Source organism: Oncorhynchus tshawytscha, linkage group LG13, assembly GCF_018296145.1.
Source record: "Oncorhynchus tshawytscha isolate Ot180627B linkage group LG13, Otsh_v2.0, whole genome shotgun sequence".
Taxonomy (NCBI): domain Eukaryota; kingdom Metazoa; phylum Chordata; class Actinopteri; order Salmoniformes; family Salmonidae; genus Oncorhynchus; species Oncorhynchus tshawytscha.
In genome coordinates this window covers 46,746,761-46,766,940 of record NC_056441.1, presented here as the reverse complement: position 1 = coordinate 46,766,940, position 20,180 = coordinate 46,746,761, and the positions used below count along the sequence as shown (strand labels likewise).

The 20,180-nt window shown below is 43.2% G+C and overlaps 1 protein-coding gene across 9 annotated transcripts in view; it reads right to left on the bottom strand.

Moving 5' to 3' along the window:
• Positions 1 to 9,593: 9,593 nt before the first annotated feature.
• LOC112265016 (DISP complex protein LRCH3) overlaps positions 9,594 to 20,180 on the bottom strand; it is a 77,768-nt gene continuing 67,181 nt past the window's right edge. For 4 of the 9 annotated variants that reach the window (XM_042295789.1, XM_042295792.1, XM_042295793.1 and 1 more), the window contains one exon: positions 18,616 to 19,984. In XM_042295789.1, the coding sequence (XP_042151723.1) occupies positions 19,784 to 19,984 (201 nt within the window). In that variant the 3' untranslated portion in view covers positions 18,616 to 19,783. Of the gene's footprint in view, positions 10,669 to 18,614; positions 19,985 to 20,180 lie in introns of those variants that run through there. The other 5 variants (XM_024442001.2, XM_024442002.2, XM_042295791.1 and 2 more) reach the window with 4 other exon arrangements.

The window sequence follows — 20,180 nt, the reverse complement described above, 5'->3', positions numbered from 1 at the left end:
TTGGACACCTACTCATTCAAGCGTTTTTCTTTATTTCTAACCATTTTCTACATTGTAGAATAATATTGAAGACAAACTATGAAATAGCACATATTATTCTACAATGTAGAAAATAGTAAAAATAAAGAAAAACCCTTCAATGAGTAGGTGTCCAAACCTTTGACTGGAACTGTATATTGGGTGTAGTAGGGTGACTTATTACGTTCTTTGAGCTGCCATCCTAAAACTTCTGTAACGCTGTTATTTTATTGAGATAGTCGAATCCCAAAATCAATCCCTAGCCCCTATTTAGGGGCTGGCAACCTTTACAACAAGATTTTTTTTTTTCAAAAGTACACGAGAAACGAGAATTGAAGGAGCCGTACAAGAAATTGATGAGCCCTTGTTTCGAGCAATAACGGCCATCGCTGAGATTCAGCACCACGGACAGCAGCCCATCAAATCACCACAAAATCAGACATTCAGAACCACAGAACATTGGACAGCAGCCGTCAGCAGAGCCATATTTGGCTGTTAGGGGAAGCTGCAACAAGTGGTAATATGTGTTTGTGTGTGCCGCTCCGTCTGGGGGAGAAGCTGGAGGTGTGGATGGAGAGTTATGAGAGAGACATGGACGACAAGCAGCAGGAGATCAACAACCTGGGGAACAACAAGGCTAACAATCTCTTCCAGCTCTAGGAGCTGGCCAAGAAGGTGAGGACAGATCGCCTGGGTCAATTTCATTAGGCACCAAACAGAGAAAAACTGACTGAAACAGGGAGGGTCCACCTGGACTTTTCTAAAAAGAAACGCTCATTTGTTTTCCTTTGCATAATGTGTTTCTATGGTGTGCCTGAATGAATACAGCCCTGGTCTGCATGTTTTGCAACCCATTGCTCTCTGGAGTATACGGTTCAGGGCACTGACACTAGAGAATAAATAGCATAGTAGGCCTAATGTACACTAAGTATACCAAACATTATGAACACCTTCCTAATGTTGAGTTGCACGCACCCAATGATATTGTAGACAATCCTGTGCTTCCAACTTTGTGGCAACAAATTGGGGAAGGTCCTTTCCTGTTTCAGCATAACAATGCCCCCAGGCACAAAGCGAGGTTCATACAGAAATGGTTTGTTGAGATTGATGTTGAAGAACTTGACTGGCCTGCACAGAGCCCTGACCTCAACCCTATCCAATACCTTTGGGATGAATTGGAATGCATTTCGCAACACTCGCAATAACATCTGCTAACTATGTGTATGTGACTAATAAAATTTGATTTGAATGCCGACTGTGAACCATGCCTAATCGCCCAACATCCATGCCCAACCTCACTAATGCTCGTGGCTGAATGGAAGCAAGTCCCCACGGCAATGTTTCAACATCTAGTGGAAAGCCTTCCCAGAAGAGTGGAGGCTGTTAAAAGCAGCAAAGGGGGAACAACTCCATATTAATGACCATGACCTTGGAATGAGATGTTCGATGAGAAGGTGTCACATACTTTTGGTCAAGTGTATATACCCATTGATTCTCTAAGAATAACTTATAAATGTGCATGACTTCATTAACTCCAATGTTTGTAAACATTTTAAATGTAAACAAACACTGTACAAAACATGGTCAACTATATAATTTTGAAATCATGGATGGTCAGTCCTTGCATACATAGCCGTCTATGAATTTGAGATTCGTTACTTCTCTCCAGCCCTATCCTTCAGCTTCTTACTAAAACTGAATGAAAACTGCCGCTTTAAGAAAGTATACCTGTATGGAACTGAAATTGTACACTGGATATTGACTCTGATCTTTCTCCTGTTCCAGTACAGAGACAGTGAGCAGGTGGTCATCAAGGACAGGATGGAGAAAGAGGCCCTACACAGGCAGCTGGAGAAGGAACACATGGAGCGAGACGCAGCCACCAAGGTAATCATTAAACACTCTTTAATAAACATTGGGTCATGGTCAAAAGTAGTGCAAAAGTAGGGAATATGGTTTAATTTGGGACATAGGTTTCCTTGCTAGACAAGTGTGGTTTAAAGCCTATCACATCTAGTGGCAGTGCAGTGTTTTATGCAATCCATCTTTTATTTTATGACACTATTGACAAAAAAACCCATTCTGAATTCAAAGGGGATAACCAATGCCACATTTTTATTCCCTCCTGTTACTGTTTGTTTGTTTAGATGACCGGCTTATTGTTGCTACAGTTGATGTCGGAGTATGGAAGTATGCTTGAGGTCAAAGTCCATTTGGAAGAGCCATTTGTGACCAAGCTTTATCTTCCTGACTGATGTCTTGGGATGTTGCTTCAATATATCCACATACCTTTCCCACCTCATGATGCCATCTATTTTGTGATGGTAAAACAAGTCCTATATCGACATAACCTGAAAGGCTGCTCAGCAAGGAAGAAGCCACTGCTCCAAAATCACCTTAAAAAAGCCTGCATATGGGGACAAAGAATGTACTTTCTGGAGAAATGTCCTCTGGTCTGATGAAACAAAAATGTAACTGTTTGGCCATAATGAACATCATTATGTTTGCAGGAAAAAGGGGGAGGCTTGCAAGCCGAAGAACACCATCCCAACCGTGAAGCACAGGGGTGGCAGCATCATGTTGTGGGGGTGCTTTGCTGCTAGAGGGACTGGTGCACTTCACAAAATAGATGACATTATGATGCAGGGAAATTATGTGGATATATTGAAGCAACATCTCAAGACATCAGTCAGGAAGTTAAAGCTTGGTCGCAAATGGGTCTCCCAAATGGACAATGATCCCAAGCATACTTCCAAAGTTGTGGCAAATGGCTTAAGGACAACAAAGTCAAGGTATTGGAGTGGCCATCACAAAGCCCTGACCTCAATCCCATATAAAATGTGGGCAGAACTGAAAAAGCGTGCGAGCAAGGAGGCCTACAAACCTGACTCAGTTATGCGAGCTCTGTCAAGAGGAATGGGCCACAATTCACCCAACTTATTGTGAGAAGCTTGTGGAAGGCTACCAGAAATGTTTAACCCAAGTTAAACAATTTATAGGCAATGCTACCAAATACTAATTGAATGTATGTAAACTTCTGCCCCACTGGGAATGTGATGAAATAAATAAAAGCTGAAATAAATCCTTCTCTCTACTATTATTTTGACATTTCATTCTTAAAATAAAGTGGTGATCCTAACTGACCTAAGACAGGGAATGTTTACTAGGATCAAATGTCAGTGAAAAACTGAGTTTAAATGTATTTGGCCAAGGTGTATGTACATTTTTGACTTCAACTGTAGATATTTTGGACCGGTTTCCTCCAGCATCTTCACAAGGTCATTTGCTGTTGTTCTGGGATTGTTTTATACTTTTCGCACCAAAGTACGTTAATCTCCAGGAGACAGAATGCGTCTCCTTCCTGCGTGGTATGACGGCTGCGTGGTCCCATGGTGTTTTTACTTGTTCATCTGTACAAACAATAGTACACGTGGTACCTTCAGGTGTTTGGAAATGGCTCCCAAGGATGAACCAGACCCAATGATGAGGTCTTGGCTGATTTCTTTTGATTTTCCCATGATGTCAAGCAAAGAGGCACTGAATTTGAAGGTATGCATTGAAATACAGCCACAGGTACACCTCCAATTGACTCAAATGATGTCAATTTGCTTTAGAAGCTTCTAAAGCAATGACATCATCTGGAATTTTCCAAGCTGTTTTAAGGCAGTCAACCTAGTGTATGTAAACTTCTGACCCACTGGAATTGTGATAGTGAATTATAAGTGAAATAATCTCTGTAAAAAAATGACTTGTCATGCACAAAGTCCTAACTGACTTGCCAAAACTATAGTTTGTTAGCAAGAAATTTGAAGAGTGGTTACCTAAGTGTATGTAAACTTCCAACTTCAACTGCATGTTCCCTCTACCAAGTATTTTCAGCTCTTATTCTCTGAAAGCAAAAAATAAGTCACAATTGTCCCCTCTTTTGTTTATTACACCCCAACAGTCTTATTCCCTGTCTGTCGCCTGCAGATCCAGTCGCGGTGGAGAGGAATGTTAGTACGACGCAGCCTGGGCCCCTGTAAGAAAAGCAAGTAGCCCAAGTCCAATAAAGGAAAGAAAAAGTTACGTTTTCAGGCTTCAGATGCTCCAGTGAAAGTAAACTCCAAAAAAGTATTGATCCCAATACAGACATGTTACTTTTCAGTGGTGAATTCCTGATTACAGACAATCGAAGTTGACACTTGGCCTGTAGTTAAATATATATTCAATGAGAACTGCTGTTTTTCTTTGATCTATAAAGATCTTTGAGAATAAAGTTGGCATGGCTATTTTGAATACGACTACCACCAAGGTCCTCACAGTCCAACAAGGTCCTCACAGTCTACAAGGGCAAGAATGGTAATAAAGAAGCACAATCAGGAGACTGAAATGGAAAACTTTTATTAATGCACTTTAATGATAAAGACATTAATTCCAGAAAATAATTAAGTTTTCGGGGACAATTTCAGCAAACTGTAAAAATGTAAAGACCATGTTACGGTCATTACAAAGGTCCTCTCTGTATGTGGGAAGTAGTACATACTTGTAAACAAATGGAATGCATCTATTTTACTGTACAAATGTCACAGGGTCCAGACCCAGCAGTAGGGTCACATGATTTCTGCTGGAGAAAGTCCAAGTCAGGCAGGGGGAAAAACACTAAAATATCTATACAAAACATTTATATTTATACACCTTTAAACTTCCATTTTCACAACTCAGTCTATCCAAAAGAAAGTTCATGGTAAAAACATACCAATGATATTTTTTTCCCTTCAGAAGCTATGTCGGCAGAATCCCAGCCTACATCGATGCACATCCTTACAGTAAAAGCTATGTAGGCTGCCTACATAGAGATATTACCATTTTAACTTGATTTTCAATAGACCACGAGTTCTGAAAAGGGAGACTGGGAATCTGCCAACAAGAGCCAATTCAATCAGTTGTCCTCGGGTCAGCCCTGACCAGTATTATTGTCAGCTCTGTGGCTAGCACTCCCTCATCCCCCTCCCTGGGAACGAGAGGTTGTGTCTGCCTCAGAACTAAGAGTCAGTCCGTTAACCTGTCTTTCTGTAGGTAACACTGCAACTGAAAATCTTTTGCAATGGATAACAAAAATTAACATTTCTTATTGGACAAAAACAGGTAGTCCCTGTTTTTTTAATCTTCTGTTTGGCACCTAATGAACAGACCAACTTAGCAACGTATGCAGCAAGAGCCACACTTGTGTCCATAAAAAAATGATTGAACCATACACTAAAAACAACTTGATCATGAGAATCGGAAGGGTGTCTTGAACACTGTCAATAGCAAAATCTATAGACCGCTTTGAATCTCATGCAAATTTAGCAACATGTAGTGATAAAAGATGAGTTCCGTGCATGATGCAGACAGTGTCCTATTCACTACTACTTGTCTATGGTCTCAACTCTCCATGTTGAACTCAACTGTGAAGGTGATGAGGTGGTTTGTAAAAAATACAAAAATAAAACAGACTTTTATTTTCTACAAAGTTAGTGTATGTTTAGCCCCAGACCCTGGCCAGCCCCAACCGCTCATCACTAGAGTGGACAATAATAAGTAAGAACCGTTACTTCAGGATAGAAACACGGAGACGAATGCAAAGGTGCAGGCTATGATGTCATGCTGTCAGTCAACCTGCCCATACATAGGTCCTTGATAAGAGACTTGATTGAGCTGCACTCAAGGAAGAACTTGCCTGTAAACACTGGTCTAGGATCAGCTTGAACCAATCCCACTAAAAAACACAAACCTTTAAAGAGGCTTGTTTTGTTAAAGAACTTTTTATTTGACTTGCCCTGGCACAGCACTTAGGGACAGTGTCTACCTACACCCTGGGGTGCGGTGTCCAATTAATGTAGCTACACGAGACTGCAACTCCTTGTGGCAAAACACATAAATTGAAGCTTTATATACGAGTGATTCTACAGAAGTGGTGCAAATTGCAGTCCCACCCCCCAAAAAACTATATATATATAAAAAAAACGTTTTATTTACTTAATGATACTTAATGTATTTCAATCCAAGGCAATAACAAATATAGTTCAATTCATATAGTACAAAGTCATTTTTTATACACCTATTTCTATTGAGTTGGCTGTCCTACACCGATTCCTAAACGTCATGTTTGAAAATAAAGCATTTAAGTAGTTTTTATTATTTCAATAGAACATCTTGAATGGTTCTATTATTACATTGAAAGATACTGATCTCATTTGTACTAAACATCTTTCTATAAAAAATGCTGTCCTACCTTTTGATGTCACTACCGAAACGCACACATTAAAAGACAATAGAATTAATGTACCTTAAGCCACACCCCTACAAGTATCACCAGGTGATGGGATTGCACCCTTCTCCATCATGGCCATATGGTAAGTAGTCCATCTGCAGACATTTTGGAGAAAATGAGTGAGCAAGTTGGTAAATCATCTATTTTGAATTAGTGTCATTAATTACATGTTTGGTGGGATGTACATCTGTCCATATGAAAGAGAGCTATGGGGATTCTTTGAAGTCCGAAACAGTCACAACCAAAACAATTGACACCATATAAACTCAGCAAAAAAAGAAACGTTCTCTCACTGTCAACTGTGTTTATTTTCAGCTAACTTACCACGTGTAAATATTTGTATGAACATAACACGATTCAACAACAGACTTAAACTGAATAAGTTCCACAGACATTTGACTAACAGAAATGGAATGATGTGTCAAACAACAAAGGGGGGTCAGTAACAGTCAGTATTTGGTGTGGCCACCAGCTGCATTAAGTACTGCAGTGCATCTCCTCCTCATGGACTGCACCAGATTTGCCAGTTCTTGCTGTGAGATGCTACCCCACTTTTCCAAGGGACCTGCAACTTCCCGGACATTTCTGGGGGGGAATGGCCCTAGCCCTCATCCTCCGATCCAACAGGTCCCAGACGTGCTCAATGGGATTGAGATCCGGACTCTTCGCTGGCCATGGCAGAACACTGACATTCCGGTCTTGCAGGAAATCACGCACAGAAAGAGCAGTAATGGTTGGTGGCATTGTCATGCTGGAGGGTCATGTCAGGATGAGCCTGCAGGAAGGGTACCACATGAGGGAGGAGGATGTCTTCCCTGTAACGCACAGCTTTGAGATTGCCTGCAATGACAACAAGCTCAGTCCGATGATGCTGTGACACACGGCCACAGACCATGACAGACCCTCCACCTCCAAATCGATCCCGCTCCAGAGTACAGGCCTCGGTGTTACGCTCATTCCTTTGACGATAAACACAAATCTGACCATCACCCCTGGTGAGCCAAAACCGTGACTCGTCAGTGAAGAGCACCCTTTGCCAATCCTGTCTTTTCCAGCGACAGTGGGTTTGTGCCCATAGGCTACATTGTTGCCGGGGATGTCTGGTGAGGATCTGCCTTACAACTGGCCAACAAGCCCTCAGTCCAGCCTCTCTCAGCATATTGCGGACAGTCTGATGGAAGGATTGTGCATTCCTGGTGTAACTCGGGCAGCTGTTGTTGCCATCCTGTACCTGTCCCGCAGGTGTGATGTTCGGATGTACCGATCCTGTGCAGGTGTTGTTACACGTGGTCTGCCACTGCGAGGACGATCAGCTGTACATCCTGTCTCCCTGTAGAGCTGTCTTAGGCGTCTCACTGTACGGACATTGCAATTTATTGCCCTGGCCACATCTGCAGTCCTCATGCCTCCTTGCAGCATGCCTCAGGCACGTTCACGCAGATGAGCAGGGACCTTGGGCATCTTTCTTTGTGTTTTTCAGAGTCAGCAGAAAAGCCTCTTTAGTATCCTAAGTTTCTGTGATCTTAATTGCCTACCGTCTGTAAGCTGTTAGTGTCTTAACGACTGTTCCACAGGTGCATGTTCATTAATTGTTTATGGTTCATTGAACAAGCATGGGAAACAGTGTTTAAACCCTTTACAAGGAAGATCTGTTTAGCTATTTGGATTTTTACAAATGATCTTTTAAAGACAGGGTCCTGAAAAAGGGATGTTTATATAGAGGTCTCGTTTTTGTATCTATGCCATTATGGCGTCTGACAGCATGGGCAGTGCCATTGAGGCTATCTCCATTTTAAAGTTGCATGCGACATGCTCTGCCGACTGAGCTACAAGAGGACCACCATGTGGGTAGGGGACAAGTCCACACTTTATGAAAAAGTGTAGAGTATTGAGATACATATCCAGCAGGGCGATCCAACCATCCAAGACCCCAAACATTAGCATCGATTTAGCCAAAACATAAACGTCTATAATGTACTATGCTCTACTGCAGGGGTTCCCAAACTTTTCACTCAGGCCCCCTTCCAGCATTGGGTAACATCTGTGGCACAAGAACATTACTGACAAACTGTTCACACCCCCCTTGTTGGCTGAGAGAACATTTTTGCCATTTTAAATCCTATTTCCTGCAAATCAATAGTCTAAAAAACATTGCAAAAATATTTTAGCTGACATGGGCTAGTTGATCTGGACATTTCTGACATAGACAGCTCTCTAAAGTCTGCAATGACAAGAGAAACTGCTTTTGCACTATCCACTTTCAAAATGGCACCTTGTGCAATACACTACTACGACTTTAAGGGGTAAGTTGAAAGCCAGACTGAGCCTCCCCCATAAAACACTCAAGACCACAAATTTGGTCCTTATTTGTCATCGTCTCAACTCACTGGGTCTGGATCTTGGGACCAATGTCCTGGTATAAATATCGGTCTTGGCTCCTTGATATTACTTTCGTCTTTGGTTTTCAATTTGAAGAAGACAATGCTGTCTGATCATTGGCTGAACTCCGAACCCATAGCAATACACACCCAGTTCACTACTTTTAAATGGTTGAAGCCCTCAATAGCAATGTCTATACTAAAACAAATTATATCCATCTGAGTCCTCTATTGACACTGAAACAGGTTATTTTGTTAATTTGGTATGCAAATCATTTCTCAAATGAATGTGTAATAAGGTTAATCAAAATTATCACTACTGTGCTGGTTCTCCCTTTTACACTGTGTTCCAGAAATGACATCTAGTGTTAAGGTAAAGATTTCAAATATGCAATACAAAGTGTGAGTAGTGTGTGTGTATGTATATATATCTCCCTGACACATGCTGGAAGACGTGTGCAGAAGGTTTGGGGGAAAATAGGATACAAATTTGCATTTTTTTCCAACCCCCAATTTGCACCACTTCTGTATAATGACCCATATACACTGTGTACAAAACATCAGGAACACCTCTTTCCATGACCGACTGATCAGGTGAAAGCTATGATCCCTTATTGATGTCTCTTGTTAAATCCACTTCAATCAGTGTAAATGAAGGAAGGAGACAGGTTAAATAAGGATTTTTAAACCTTGAGACAATTGAGACATGGATTGTGTATGTGTGGCTTTCAGAGGGTGAATGGGCAAGACAAAATATTTAAGTGCCTTTGAACTGAGTATGGTAGTAGATGCCAGGCACACCGATTTGAGTGTCAAGAACTGCAACGCTGCTGGGTTTTTCATGCTCAACAGTTTCCCGTGTTTATCAATAATGGTTCACCACCCAAAGGACATCCAGCTAACTTGACAACTGTGGGAAGCATTGGAGTCAACATGGGCCAGCATCCCTCAGCCCCAACAAATTGAGGCTGATCTGAGGGTAAAAGGGGGTGCAACTCAATATTAGGATAGTGTTTCTAATGTTTTGTTCTCTCAGTATATATTTGTACACAACATTGTGAGAAAGAATAAAACAGAGATTCCCAGAGCTCCCTCTCTCTTTCTACTCCAGCATCGCTTTTGAATCAGCTAGCTTGTGATTTGACCACATAATAGAAAATGGAGAAGACGGGTTCATTTCATAACAGCCATTGTAAGTGTTGGCAGCATCAACGTGGCTGTTGCTCACATGACTGTGTTACTTAGACAACCGACAAGTTCCTAGTCTCCGAACCCTTCCCCCTACCTGACCCCGCTGACCTGCAAGGATCTGACATGTGACAGTAAAATGAATATGAGAAATGAGATGCAATAATAATAGTAATGGTGTAAAATAAAACAATCCCTGGTGAACATCAGTAAAAGGAGGATGGAGAGAAAAGTGAGAGAAAAGAACTGACTAATATTAGAAAATAAAAGAACCCTCTTCCTTGCCGTCCAAATGACCGTTTGTCTGGAACAATCTCGGTTGTCTGTCTCTCTTTAGAGGCTGCAAGTCATAAGCAGTCTGTGTGGGGACACTGGGGGAAAGACAGTCAACCCTTTCTTTTACCTACTTGTGTTCCCTCTCTCTCTTTCCATTGGGGAAGACCTGTCTGGGAAGGCTGGGGTGCCCCTGTATGGCTGAGGAGGCTGGGGGAAAATGGGGTAGCATTTTTTAGGGTGTCTTTTCTTCACACCCTTGTGCCAGGGGTGGTCGAGAGGGAAAGTCATGTAACATACCCTCGGAGAGGGAGAGAGTGGGTCCTGTGTCTGTCCATCCATGAGAGTGAATGTCGACGAATGTCCGCTGCACTAAATGGCCAGAGGGGTAGTAATGGTCGTGGCGGGGGAAGTTGTGTGTTTGGGCGGGGCCAGCTCCAGGAGCGCACACACCGTCCCGGCCACCTGGGGGAGCCCTCTCTCCTCCAGGATGTGGAGGGGCAGGCACAGCTGGGTCTGAGGCCAGACGAAGAGCACATGCACACACATACATAAAAACACAAACACACACACACAGAAACACACACGCAAGGCAAAAGGAGGATGGAAAACAGGAGAGGGGAGAACAAAAATGGATATGTCAATGGATGGGTAAATAATAATATCAAAAACCACCACCAAAAGATAACAGAAATCATCATCAACAAAAATGTAAAAACATCAAACGCAACATAATGGAAAAGGTGAATGGGATCCAAAGGCATGACCTTGAGGAGAGCATGGAAAAGGAGCAGAGGTGTGATTAGGGACTGGTGCACTGAGATACCCACTGAACAACATATCCCACAGGAGCAAATACAAGTGTGAGTGAGTGAGAGAAAATGTGGTAACACAATCTAAAGTAGCGCAGAGAGAAGACAGACTGCAGAGAGAAAGGAAGTAACACCAAATATTTGGTTGATTTTATTGTGAAAGGAGCTCTGGGAAAGAGTTGAAAGGTCAACAACAGTAGAGATCGGCACGTGGGTACACATCCTCTAACCAAACAGACCACTGACACAGAGAACATACACACCGCTCTTGAGAGCCAAAGGAGACATTACTCCTTGTCATTCAGCATAGACCAACAACAAACTACACACGCAGCCTGCGCCCCGATGGCACCCTATTCCCTATTGAGCGCACTACTTTTAACCAGGGGGCCCATAGGGTTCAGATCAAAAGTAGTACACTCTAAGGAATAGGGTTCCATTTGGAACAAACCCAGAGTCACTTGCTCGCTCTTTCTCAGAATATGTGCTTTGTCTATAGAACAGTATAAGAGCACTCATTGCAATATGCAGTGCCTTCAGAAACTATTCACACCCCTTGACTTTCCACATTTTGTTGTGTTACAGCCTGAATTTAAAACTGATTACACACAACACCCCATGTCAAAATTAGATTTTTTACAAAATAAGTCTGAAATATCTTTAACCCCTTTGTTAATTGCAAGCCTAAAATAAGTTCAGGAGTAAAAATGTCCTTAACAAGTCACATATTAAGTTGCATGAACTCACTGTGTATAATAATAGTGTTGATAATGGTTTTTAAATGACTACTTCATCTCTGTACCCCACACACACAGAATTATCTGTCCCTCAGTTGAGCAGTGAATTTCAAACACAGATTCAACCACAAAGACCAGGGAGATTTTCCAATGCCTCGCAAAGAAGGGCGCCTATTGGTAGAAGGGTAAAATAAAACAAAGCAGATATTACATATCCCCTTGAACATGGTGAAGTTATTAATTACACTTTGGATTGTGCATCAATTCACCCAGTCATTACAAAGATACAGGTGACCTTCCTAACACACAACGCCCCAGGAAGGAAGGAAACCGCTCTGGGATTTCACCATGAGCCTAATGGTGACTTTAAAACAGTTTAATAATGGCTGTGATAGGACAAAACTGAGGATGGATCAACATTGTAGTTTCTCCACAATACTAAGCTAATTGACAGTGAAAAGGAAGCCTGTACAGAAAAATATTCCAGAACATGCATCCTGTTTGCAACAAGGCACTAAAGTAATACTGCATAAAAAAATTACAAATCAATACACAATTTGTCCTAAATACATTACTCTGTAATGCATTCATTACTCTGTGCCACTCCACATATTTTCAAGCATAGTGGTGGCTGCATCATGTTATGGGTATGCTTGTAATAATTAAGGACTGTGGAGTTTTCAGGATAAAAAATAAATGGAATGGAGCTAAGCACAGGTGAAAACTTGGGAGACAAATTCACCTTTCAACAGGACAATAACCTAAAACAAAAGGCCAAATCTACACTTTAGTTGCTTACAAGGAAGAAAGTGAATGTTCCTGAGTGGCATAGATGTAGTTCTGACCTAAATCTGCTTGAAAATATATGGCAAAACCTGAAAATGGATGTCTACGAATGATCAACATCCAATTTCACAGAGCTCACATCTGTAATCGCTGCCAAAGGGGCTTCTAACAAGCATTGGACTTATGTATTGAATACTTACCTAATCAAGATTAGGGTTTGATTTTTCATAATTCCCCCCCCACTTTGTCAGAGTATTTTCTGTAGATCGTAGACAAAAAAATGACAATTAAATCCATTTTAATCCCACTTTGTACGACAGCAAAATTTGTAAAAAGTCACAGGGTGTGAATACTTTCTGAAGGCAGTCCAGTCATATCCTGACACTGATCGTGGGTCAGTTTTCTCTACTAATGGTTAAAGACGAACTGAAACATTTTATTAAGTCAAATGTGGTAAAGAAGCAAGTTCCTACCCTTAAAATAGCTGAAAAAAACATTAGAAAATTGGCTCATTGACTAATGCGTGCCGCCATAAATGACATCTCTTGAATGGTTCATCTGACAGGCAGCCCAGATTACAATGTATGTTAGTAGCTTTATTGAGAATGTTTTCATTTCCAAGCTGCAGGATTAGTTCTCTCTATCTTTCACCCCAGCTGCCAAACCCTGAATCAGATTACCAACCCACCCATGCTAGATTATGGAGACATCATTTATAGATCGGCAGGTAAGGGTGCTCTCGAGCGGCTAGATGTTCTTTACCATTCGGCCATCAGATTCGCCACCAATGCTCCTTACAGGACACATCACTGCACTCTATACTCCTCTGTAATCTGGTCATCTCTGTATACCCTTCGCAAGACCCTCTGGTTGATGCTTATTTATAAAACCCTCTTAGGCCTTACTCCCCCCTATCTGAGATATCTACTGCAGCCCTCATCCTCCACATACAACACCCGTGCTTGCCAGTCACATTCTGATAAAGGTCCCTAAAGCACATACATCCCTGGGTCGCTCCTCTTTTCAGTTCGCTGTAGCTAGCAACTGGAACGAGCTGCAACAAACACTCAAACTGGACAGTTATCTCTACATTCAAAGACTCCCACCATTGACACTCTTACTGACACTTGTGGTTGCTTTGAGTGATGTATTGCTGTCTACCATGTTGGTGTTGCTACCATGGTGGTGAATGTTGTCATGATGTGTTGCTAATATGTTGTATTGTCATGTGTTGCTGCCATGTTGTGCAGTTGTCTTAGGTCTCTCTTTATGTAGTGTTTTTGTCCTACAAATAAATACAAAACAAATATACTGTGCAAGGTGGGCTATCATAGCTAGCTAGCAAGTCCAAAACCATGGCAAGCTCAGCTATCATTGATGGGTCAGTTAGCTACAGTAGCTCGTGATGTTATCAGCTTGCTTCAGTGCAGAATTTTACTATGGATGATTAATTTCACTATGGATACTGGCAGGATCATTTGGTAAATCTCACAACTAGCTGCAATTGATTTAATAGGAGTGGACATCTAACAACCTACATGTCTACAGCTAACATTAGCTTGCATTAACTGAATAGCTAGCCCCTCTAAGGTTTGGCACATCTTAAGTCCCTCACCGTAAGCTCGAAAAGCTATTGCCAGTTTTGTACAACGCGACTCAGACCAGAACATACCGGACCTATTTTTCTCTCCATATCCCCGGATTTCAACCGCAAGCTCTGGACATTTACAACTGGATCTCGCAGATGGCTAGCTGCTATCCATGTGACTATTGGCTTACGTCGATCCCGGAGCAAACATCAATTATTCCGGAGCTAGCCAGCTGAAGACTTCCATCAGTCACTCCTGGGCTACAATCACCGATCCGGACCCGTTTTACTGCCGATGCGGAGGCACACCAGGCCTTCACGACTGGACAACAGACGTTATCTGCCCGAGGGAGTTATCCAACTGGCCCCTCCATCGCGACGTTACCTGAACGCCCATCTGCGGCCCACTAATCGTTAGCTGTCTTATCGGCTGCTATCTGAATAGGTCTATCGGACAATTTTTCTTGGGTCACCATAACTATATCTATTTTGCCAATTGGATTGATCCCCTCTACCACACGGAACCCCACTAATCTACCGACGGAAATGCACGAGGTGGCTAAAAACAGACCTCCATTCTCTGCCAGCCTGCTACCGATGGCCCGGCGAGCTGTCTGAATCACCGTGACCCCAACCAACCTCACTACTCACCGGACCCTTATGATCACTCAACTAAGCATGCCTCTCCTTAATGTCAATAAGCCTTGTCCATTGCTGTTCTGGTTAGTGTTTATTGGATTATTTCACTGTAGAGCCTCTAGCCCTGCTCACTATACCTTATCCAACCTTTCAGTTCCACCACCCACACATGCGATGACATCACCTGGTTTCAATTATGTTTCTAGAGACAATATCTCTCTCATCATCACTCAATACCTAGGTTTACCTCAACTGTATTCACATCCTACCATATCTTTGTCTGTACATTATACCTTGAAGCTATTTTATCGCCCCCAGAAACCTCCCTTTCTCTCTGTTCCAGACGTTCTAGACGACCAATTCTCATAGCTTTTAGCCGTACCCCTATCCTACTCCTCCTCTGTTGATGTTGAGGTGAATCGAAGCCCTGCAGTGCCTAGCTCCACTCCTCCAGGCGCTCTCTTTTGATGACTTCTGTAACCGTAATAGCCTTGGTTGTATGCATGTTAACATTAGAAGCCACTAGGAAGCCATTAGGAAGACCACCAAAAATTCTGAAATCTTCATCCCTAACTACAACATTTTCAGACAAGATAGAACGGCCAAAGGGGGAGGTGTTGCAATCTACTGCAAAGATAGCCTGCAGAGCTCTGTCCTACTATCCAGGTCTGTACCCAAACAATTTGAACTTCTACTTTTAAAAATCCACCTCTCTAAAAACAAGTCTCTCACCGTTGCCGCCTGCTATAGACCACCCTCTACCCCCAGCTGTGCTCTGGACACCAAATGTGAACTGACTGACCCCCATCTATCTTCAGAGCTCGTGCTGCTAGGCGACCTAAACTGGAACATGCTTAACACCCCAGCCATCCTACAACCTAAGCTTGATGCCCTCAATCTCACACAAATTATCAATGAACCTACCAGGTACCACCCCAAAGCCATAAACACGGGCACCCTCATCGATATCATCCTAACCAACTTGCCCTCTAAATACACCTCTGCTGTTTTCAACCAAGATCTCAGCGATCACTGCCTCATTGCCTGCATCCGTAATGGGTCAGTGGTCAAACGACCGCCACTCATCACTGTCAAACGCTCCCTGAAACACTTCAGCGAGCAAGCCTTTCAAATCGACCTGGTCGGGTATCCTGGAAGGATATTGATTTCATCCCGTCAGTAGAGGATTCCTGGTTATTAAAAAAAAAGCCTTCCTCACCATCTTAAATAAGCATGCCACATTCAAGAAATTTAGAACCAGGAACAGATATAGCCCTTGGTTCTCCCCAGACCTGACTGCCCTTAACCAACACAAAAACATCCTATGGCGTTCTGCATTAACATCGAACAGCCCCCGTGATATGCAACTTTTCAGGGAAGCTAGAAACCAATATCCACAGGCAGTTAGAAAAGCCAAGGCTAGCTTTTTCAAGCAGAAATTTGCTTCCTGCAACACAAACTCAAAGTTCTGGGACACTGTAAAGTGCATGGAGAATAAGAACAACTCCTCCCAGCTGCCCACTGCACTGAAGATAGGAAACACTGTCACCACCGATAAAACCACTATAATTGAGAATTTCAATACGCATATACAGTGGGGCAAAAAAGTATTTAGTCAGTCACCAATTGTGCAAGTTCTCCCACTTAAAAAGAGCAGAGAGGCTTGTAAATTTACCATAGGTACTCTTCAACTATGACAGACAAAATTAGAAAAAAAATCCCAAAATCACATTGTGGAATTTTTCATGAAATTATTTGCCAATTATGGTGGAAAATAAGTATTTGGTCACCTACAAACAAGCAAGATTTCTGGAGGACAAAGAATGCTGAGTTGCACAGACCTGTAACTATTTTTCTGCAAAGGGACCAGGAAGACTTCTTTAAGAGTCATTTTTGGTAAAAACTCAACTCAACGTGGCTGGGTCTTTCAGCATGACAATGATCCCAAACACACCGCCCGGGCAACAAAGAAGTGGCTTCTTAAGAAGCATTTCAAGGTCCTGGAGTGGCAAGGTCCTAGCCAGTCTCCAGATCTCAACCCCATAGAAAATCTTTGGAGGGAGTTGAAAGTCCGTGTTGCCCAGCAACAGCCCCAAAACATCACTGCTCTGGAGGAGATCTGCATGGAGGAATGGGCCAAAATACCAGCAACAGTGTGTGAAAACCTTGTGAAGACTTACAGAAAACGTTAGACCTCTGTCATTGCCAACATAGGGTATATAACAAAGTATTGAGATAAACTTTTGTTATTGACCAAATACTTTTTTCCACCATAATTTGCAAATAAATTCATTAAAAACAATGTGATTTTCTCTAATTTTGTCTGTCATAGTTGAAGTGTACCTATGATGAAAATTACAGGCCTCTCTCATCTTTTTAAGTGGGAGAACTTGCACAATTGGTGGCTGACTAAATACTTTTTTTGCCCCACTGTATCTACAGCTGACCATGCTTTCCACCTGGCTACCCCTACCCCAGTCAACAGAACTGCACCCCCCACAGCAACTCGCTCAAGCCTTCCCCATTTCTCCTTCTCCCAAATCCAGTCAGCTGATGTTCTGGCAAAATCTGGACCCCTACAAATCAGCCGGGCTAGACAATCTGGACCCTTCCTTTCTAAAATGATCTGCCAAAATTGTTGCCACGCCTATTACTAGCCTGTTCAACCTCTCTTTCATGTCGTCTGAGATTCCCAAAGATTGGAAAGCAGCTGCGGTCATCCCCCTCTTCAAAGGGGGGGACACTCTTGGCCCAAACTGCTTCAGACCTATATCTATCCTACCCTGCCTTTCTAAGGTCTTCGAAAGCCAAGTCAACAAACAGATTACCGACCATTTCAAATCCCACCATATCTTCTCCGCTATGCAATCTGGTTTCAGAGCTGGTCATGGGTGCACCTCAGCCATGCTCAAGGCCCTAAACAATATCTTAACCGCCATCGATAAGAAACAATACTGTGCAGCCATATTCATTGACCTGGCCAAGGCTTTCGACTCAATCACCACATCCTCATCGGCAGACTCGATAGCCTTGGTATCACAAATGATTGCATCGCCTGGTTCACCAACTACTTCTCTGATAGAGAGTTCAGTGTGTCAAATCGTAGGGCCTTTTGTCCGGGCCTCTGGCAGTCTCTATGGGGGTGCCACAGGGTTCAATTCTTGGACCGACTCTCTTCTCTGTATACATCAATGATGTCGCTCTTGCTGCGGGTGAGTCTCTGATCCACCTCTACGCAGACGACACCATTCTGTATACCTCTGACCCTTCTTTGGACACTGTGTTAACAACCCTCCAGGCGAGCTTCATTGCCATACAACTCTCCTTCCATGGCCTCCAATTGCTCTTAAATACAAGTAAAACTAAATGCATGCTCTTCAACCGATCGCTGCCTGCACCTGCCCGCCCGTCCAACATCACTACTCTGGACGGTTCTGACTTATAATATGTGGACAACTACAAATACCTAGATGTCTGGTTAGACTGTACTCTCCTTCCAGACTCACATCAAACATCTCCAATCCAAAGTTAAATCTAGAATTGGCTCCCTATTTCGCAACAAAGCATCCTTCACTCATGCTGCCAAACATACCCTTGTAAAACTGACCATCCTACCAATCCTCAAATTCGGCGATGTCATTTACGAAATAGCCTCCAATACCCTACTCAACAAATTAGATGTAGTCTGTCACAGTGCCATCCGTTTTGTCACCAAAGCCCCATATACTACCCATCACTGCGACTTGTACACTCCTGTTGGCTGGTCCTCGCTTCATACTCGTCGCCAAACCCACTGGCTCCAGGTCATCTACAAGACCCTGCTTGGTAAAGTCCCCCCTTTTCTCAGCTCGCTGGTCACCATAGCAGCACCCACCTGAAACACGCGTTCCAGCAGGTATATCTCTCCGACTTGCCAAGTTAAATAAAGATTTTTTTTTTTAAAGAAGCTTGTGCTAGGCACTCTACGAATCTATCATATTATGTTTGAAAAGTATTTTCAGAACATCACCTTCAACAAGGTTACATACCTTGTAAAATGTAGGGTGATTTGAGCGTTTCAGTTCCTCTTTAAAGGTTAGGATTGGGGAGGTGTAGCTGATCCTAGATCTGTATCTAGCGGAAACATCTCCCCGGAGCCACAAAATGAGCATTATGACAGAGGGGGGCTGGATCACAGACAGTCAAGGAAATAAAAAGGGGTCCTGTCGGAAACTTGATTGTGCGTCAGCAAAGACTCAAAGGCTAACATGACCCTCACCGACCTGCTCTCTTGATTAGGCTAAAACTTCAGACTGACTTTGTAGCTTAGGCTAAGCTGTGCTAGAGTCAGGAGAGAAGAGAAGCGCTCGGCATTGATTAGTCAGATTACTCGTGGTTGGTTCTTCTCAGGGACAGGAGGAGGGAGGAAGCAGCATGTAGGCTACATTGGACAAGCACTCTGACTTGATTGATGTTATTAGTGCAATGGAAATGGCTTCGGGTGGGAATGTTCCATCTAAAACACACACGTTGGCAGGCGGACAAACTTAAGGCACAGACGGAGGTTCAGTAGGTAGGTACAGTAGCGGACAGTTCAGTGACAACACAGCCACCTCCAGGGTCTCGCTGTCTCTCTCAAATGGGGGAAGTGCCAGTACATGACAGAAGGGTAACGAGGGAGCATTGAAGGTCCACCTTGCCACTCCTTGAGGAGACGCAAGTAACCTTCCCCAACAAACAACTGGAACAACAAAAGATAAAACCTACTATATGGTATTTGGCATATGGAGTTGTGCCCGTTTCAGTGGATGGGAAACCAGGCAGTGGCGAGCGCTCCTCTTTGTTAAGGCAGAGTGGGACAGAGAGGGAGTGGTCCACTCATTCTTGTGTTTTTCCCTTGTTGAGTTCTGCTGACTGCTGTGTCTGAATAGATAATGCTGCAGTGATGGAAAACATCGCAATATGAAATGAGAAGCACAGAGGAGTGCGAGTGGTGTGTGTTTGAGATAGTGTGTGTGCACAAGTGGTAGAGAGTCCGTTTGTTGTGGGACGAGGAATGTGAGGAAGGGATTGTGTTGTCCAGACACAGTTCAGAGGTGGGGCACCAGGTGGCAGTACAGGGCACACAGTACAGACATGATGGACAGATAGAAGAGGGCGAAGCCTGCCAGCTGGGCCGGAGGAGAAGGCATTAGGAGGGGGGGAGGAGCCATGGAGAGCAGGACCCCCAGCGTCCCGTAAACACAGCCTCCCCGGCCATCCAGAACCTCCTCCACTGTGCACAGCCTCTCCTGTCCCACGGGAGGTGAAGTGGGGGAAGAGAATGGTGGAGGAAGGGGTTAGGTGGGGTGGGGGGGGCAAAGGATAAGATCAAACAGATAGGGGAGTTTTGTGTTTGGATGGAAGATGCATTTGAGAGGGAAGCGGAGGAACGGAAAGAGAGAGAGAGAAAGTCACTGTTATTAAGCGGTTTACAAAAGCTATGCA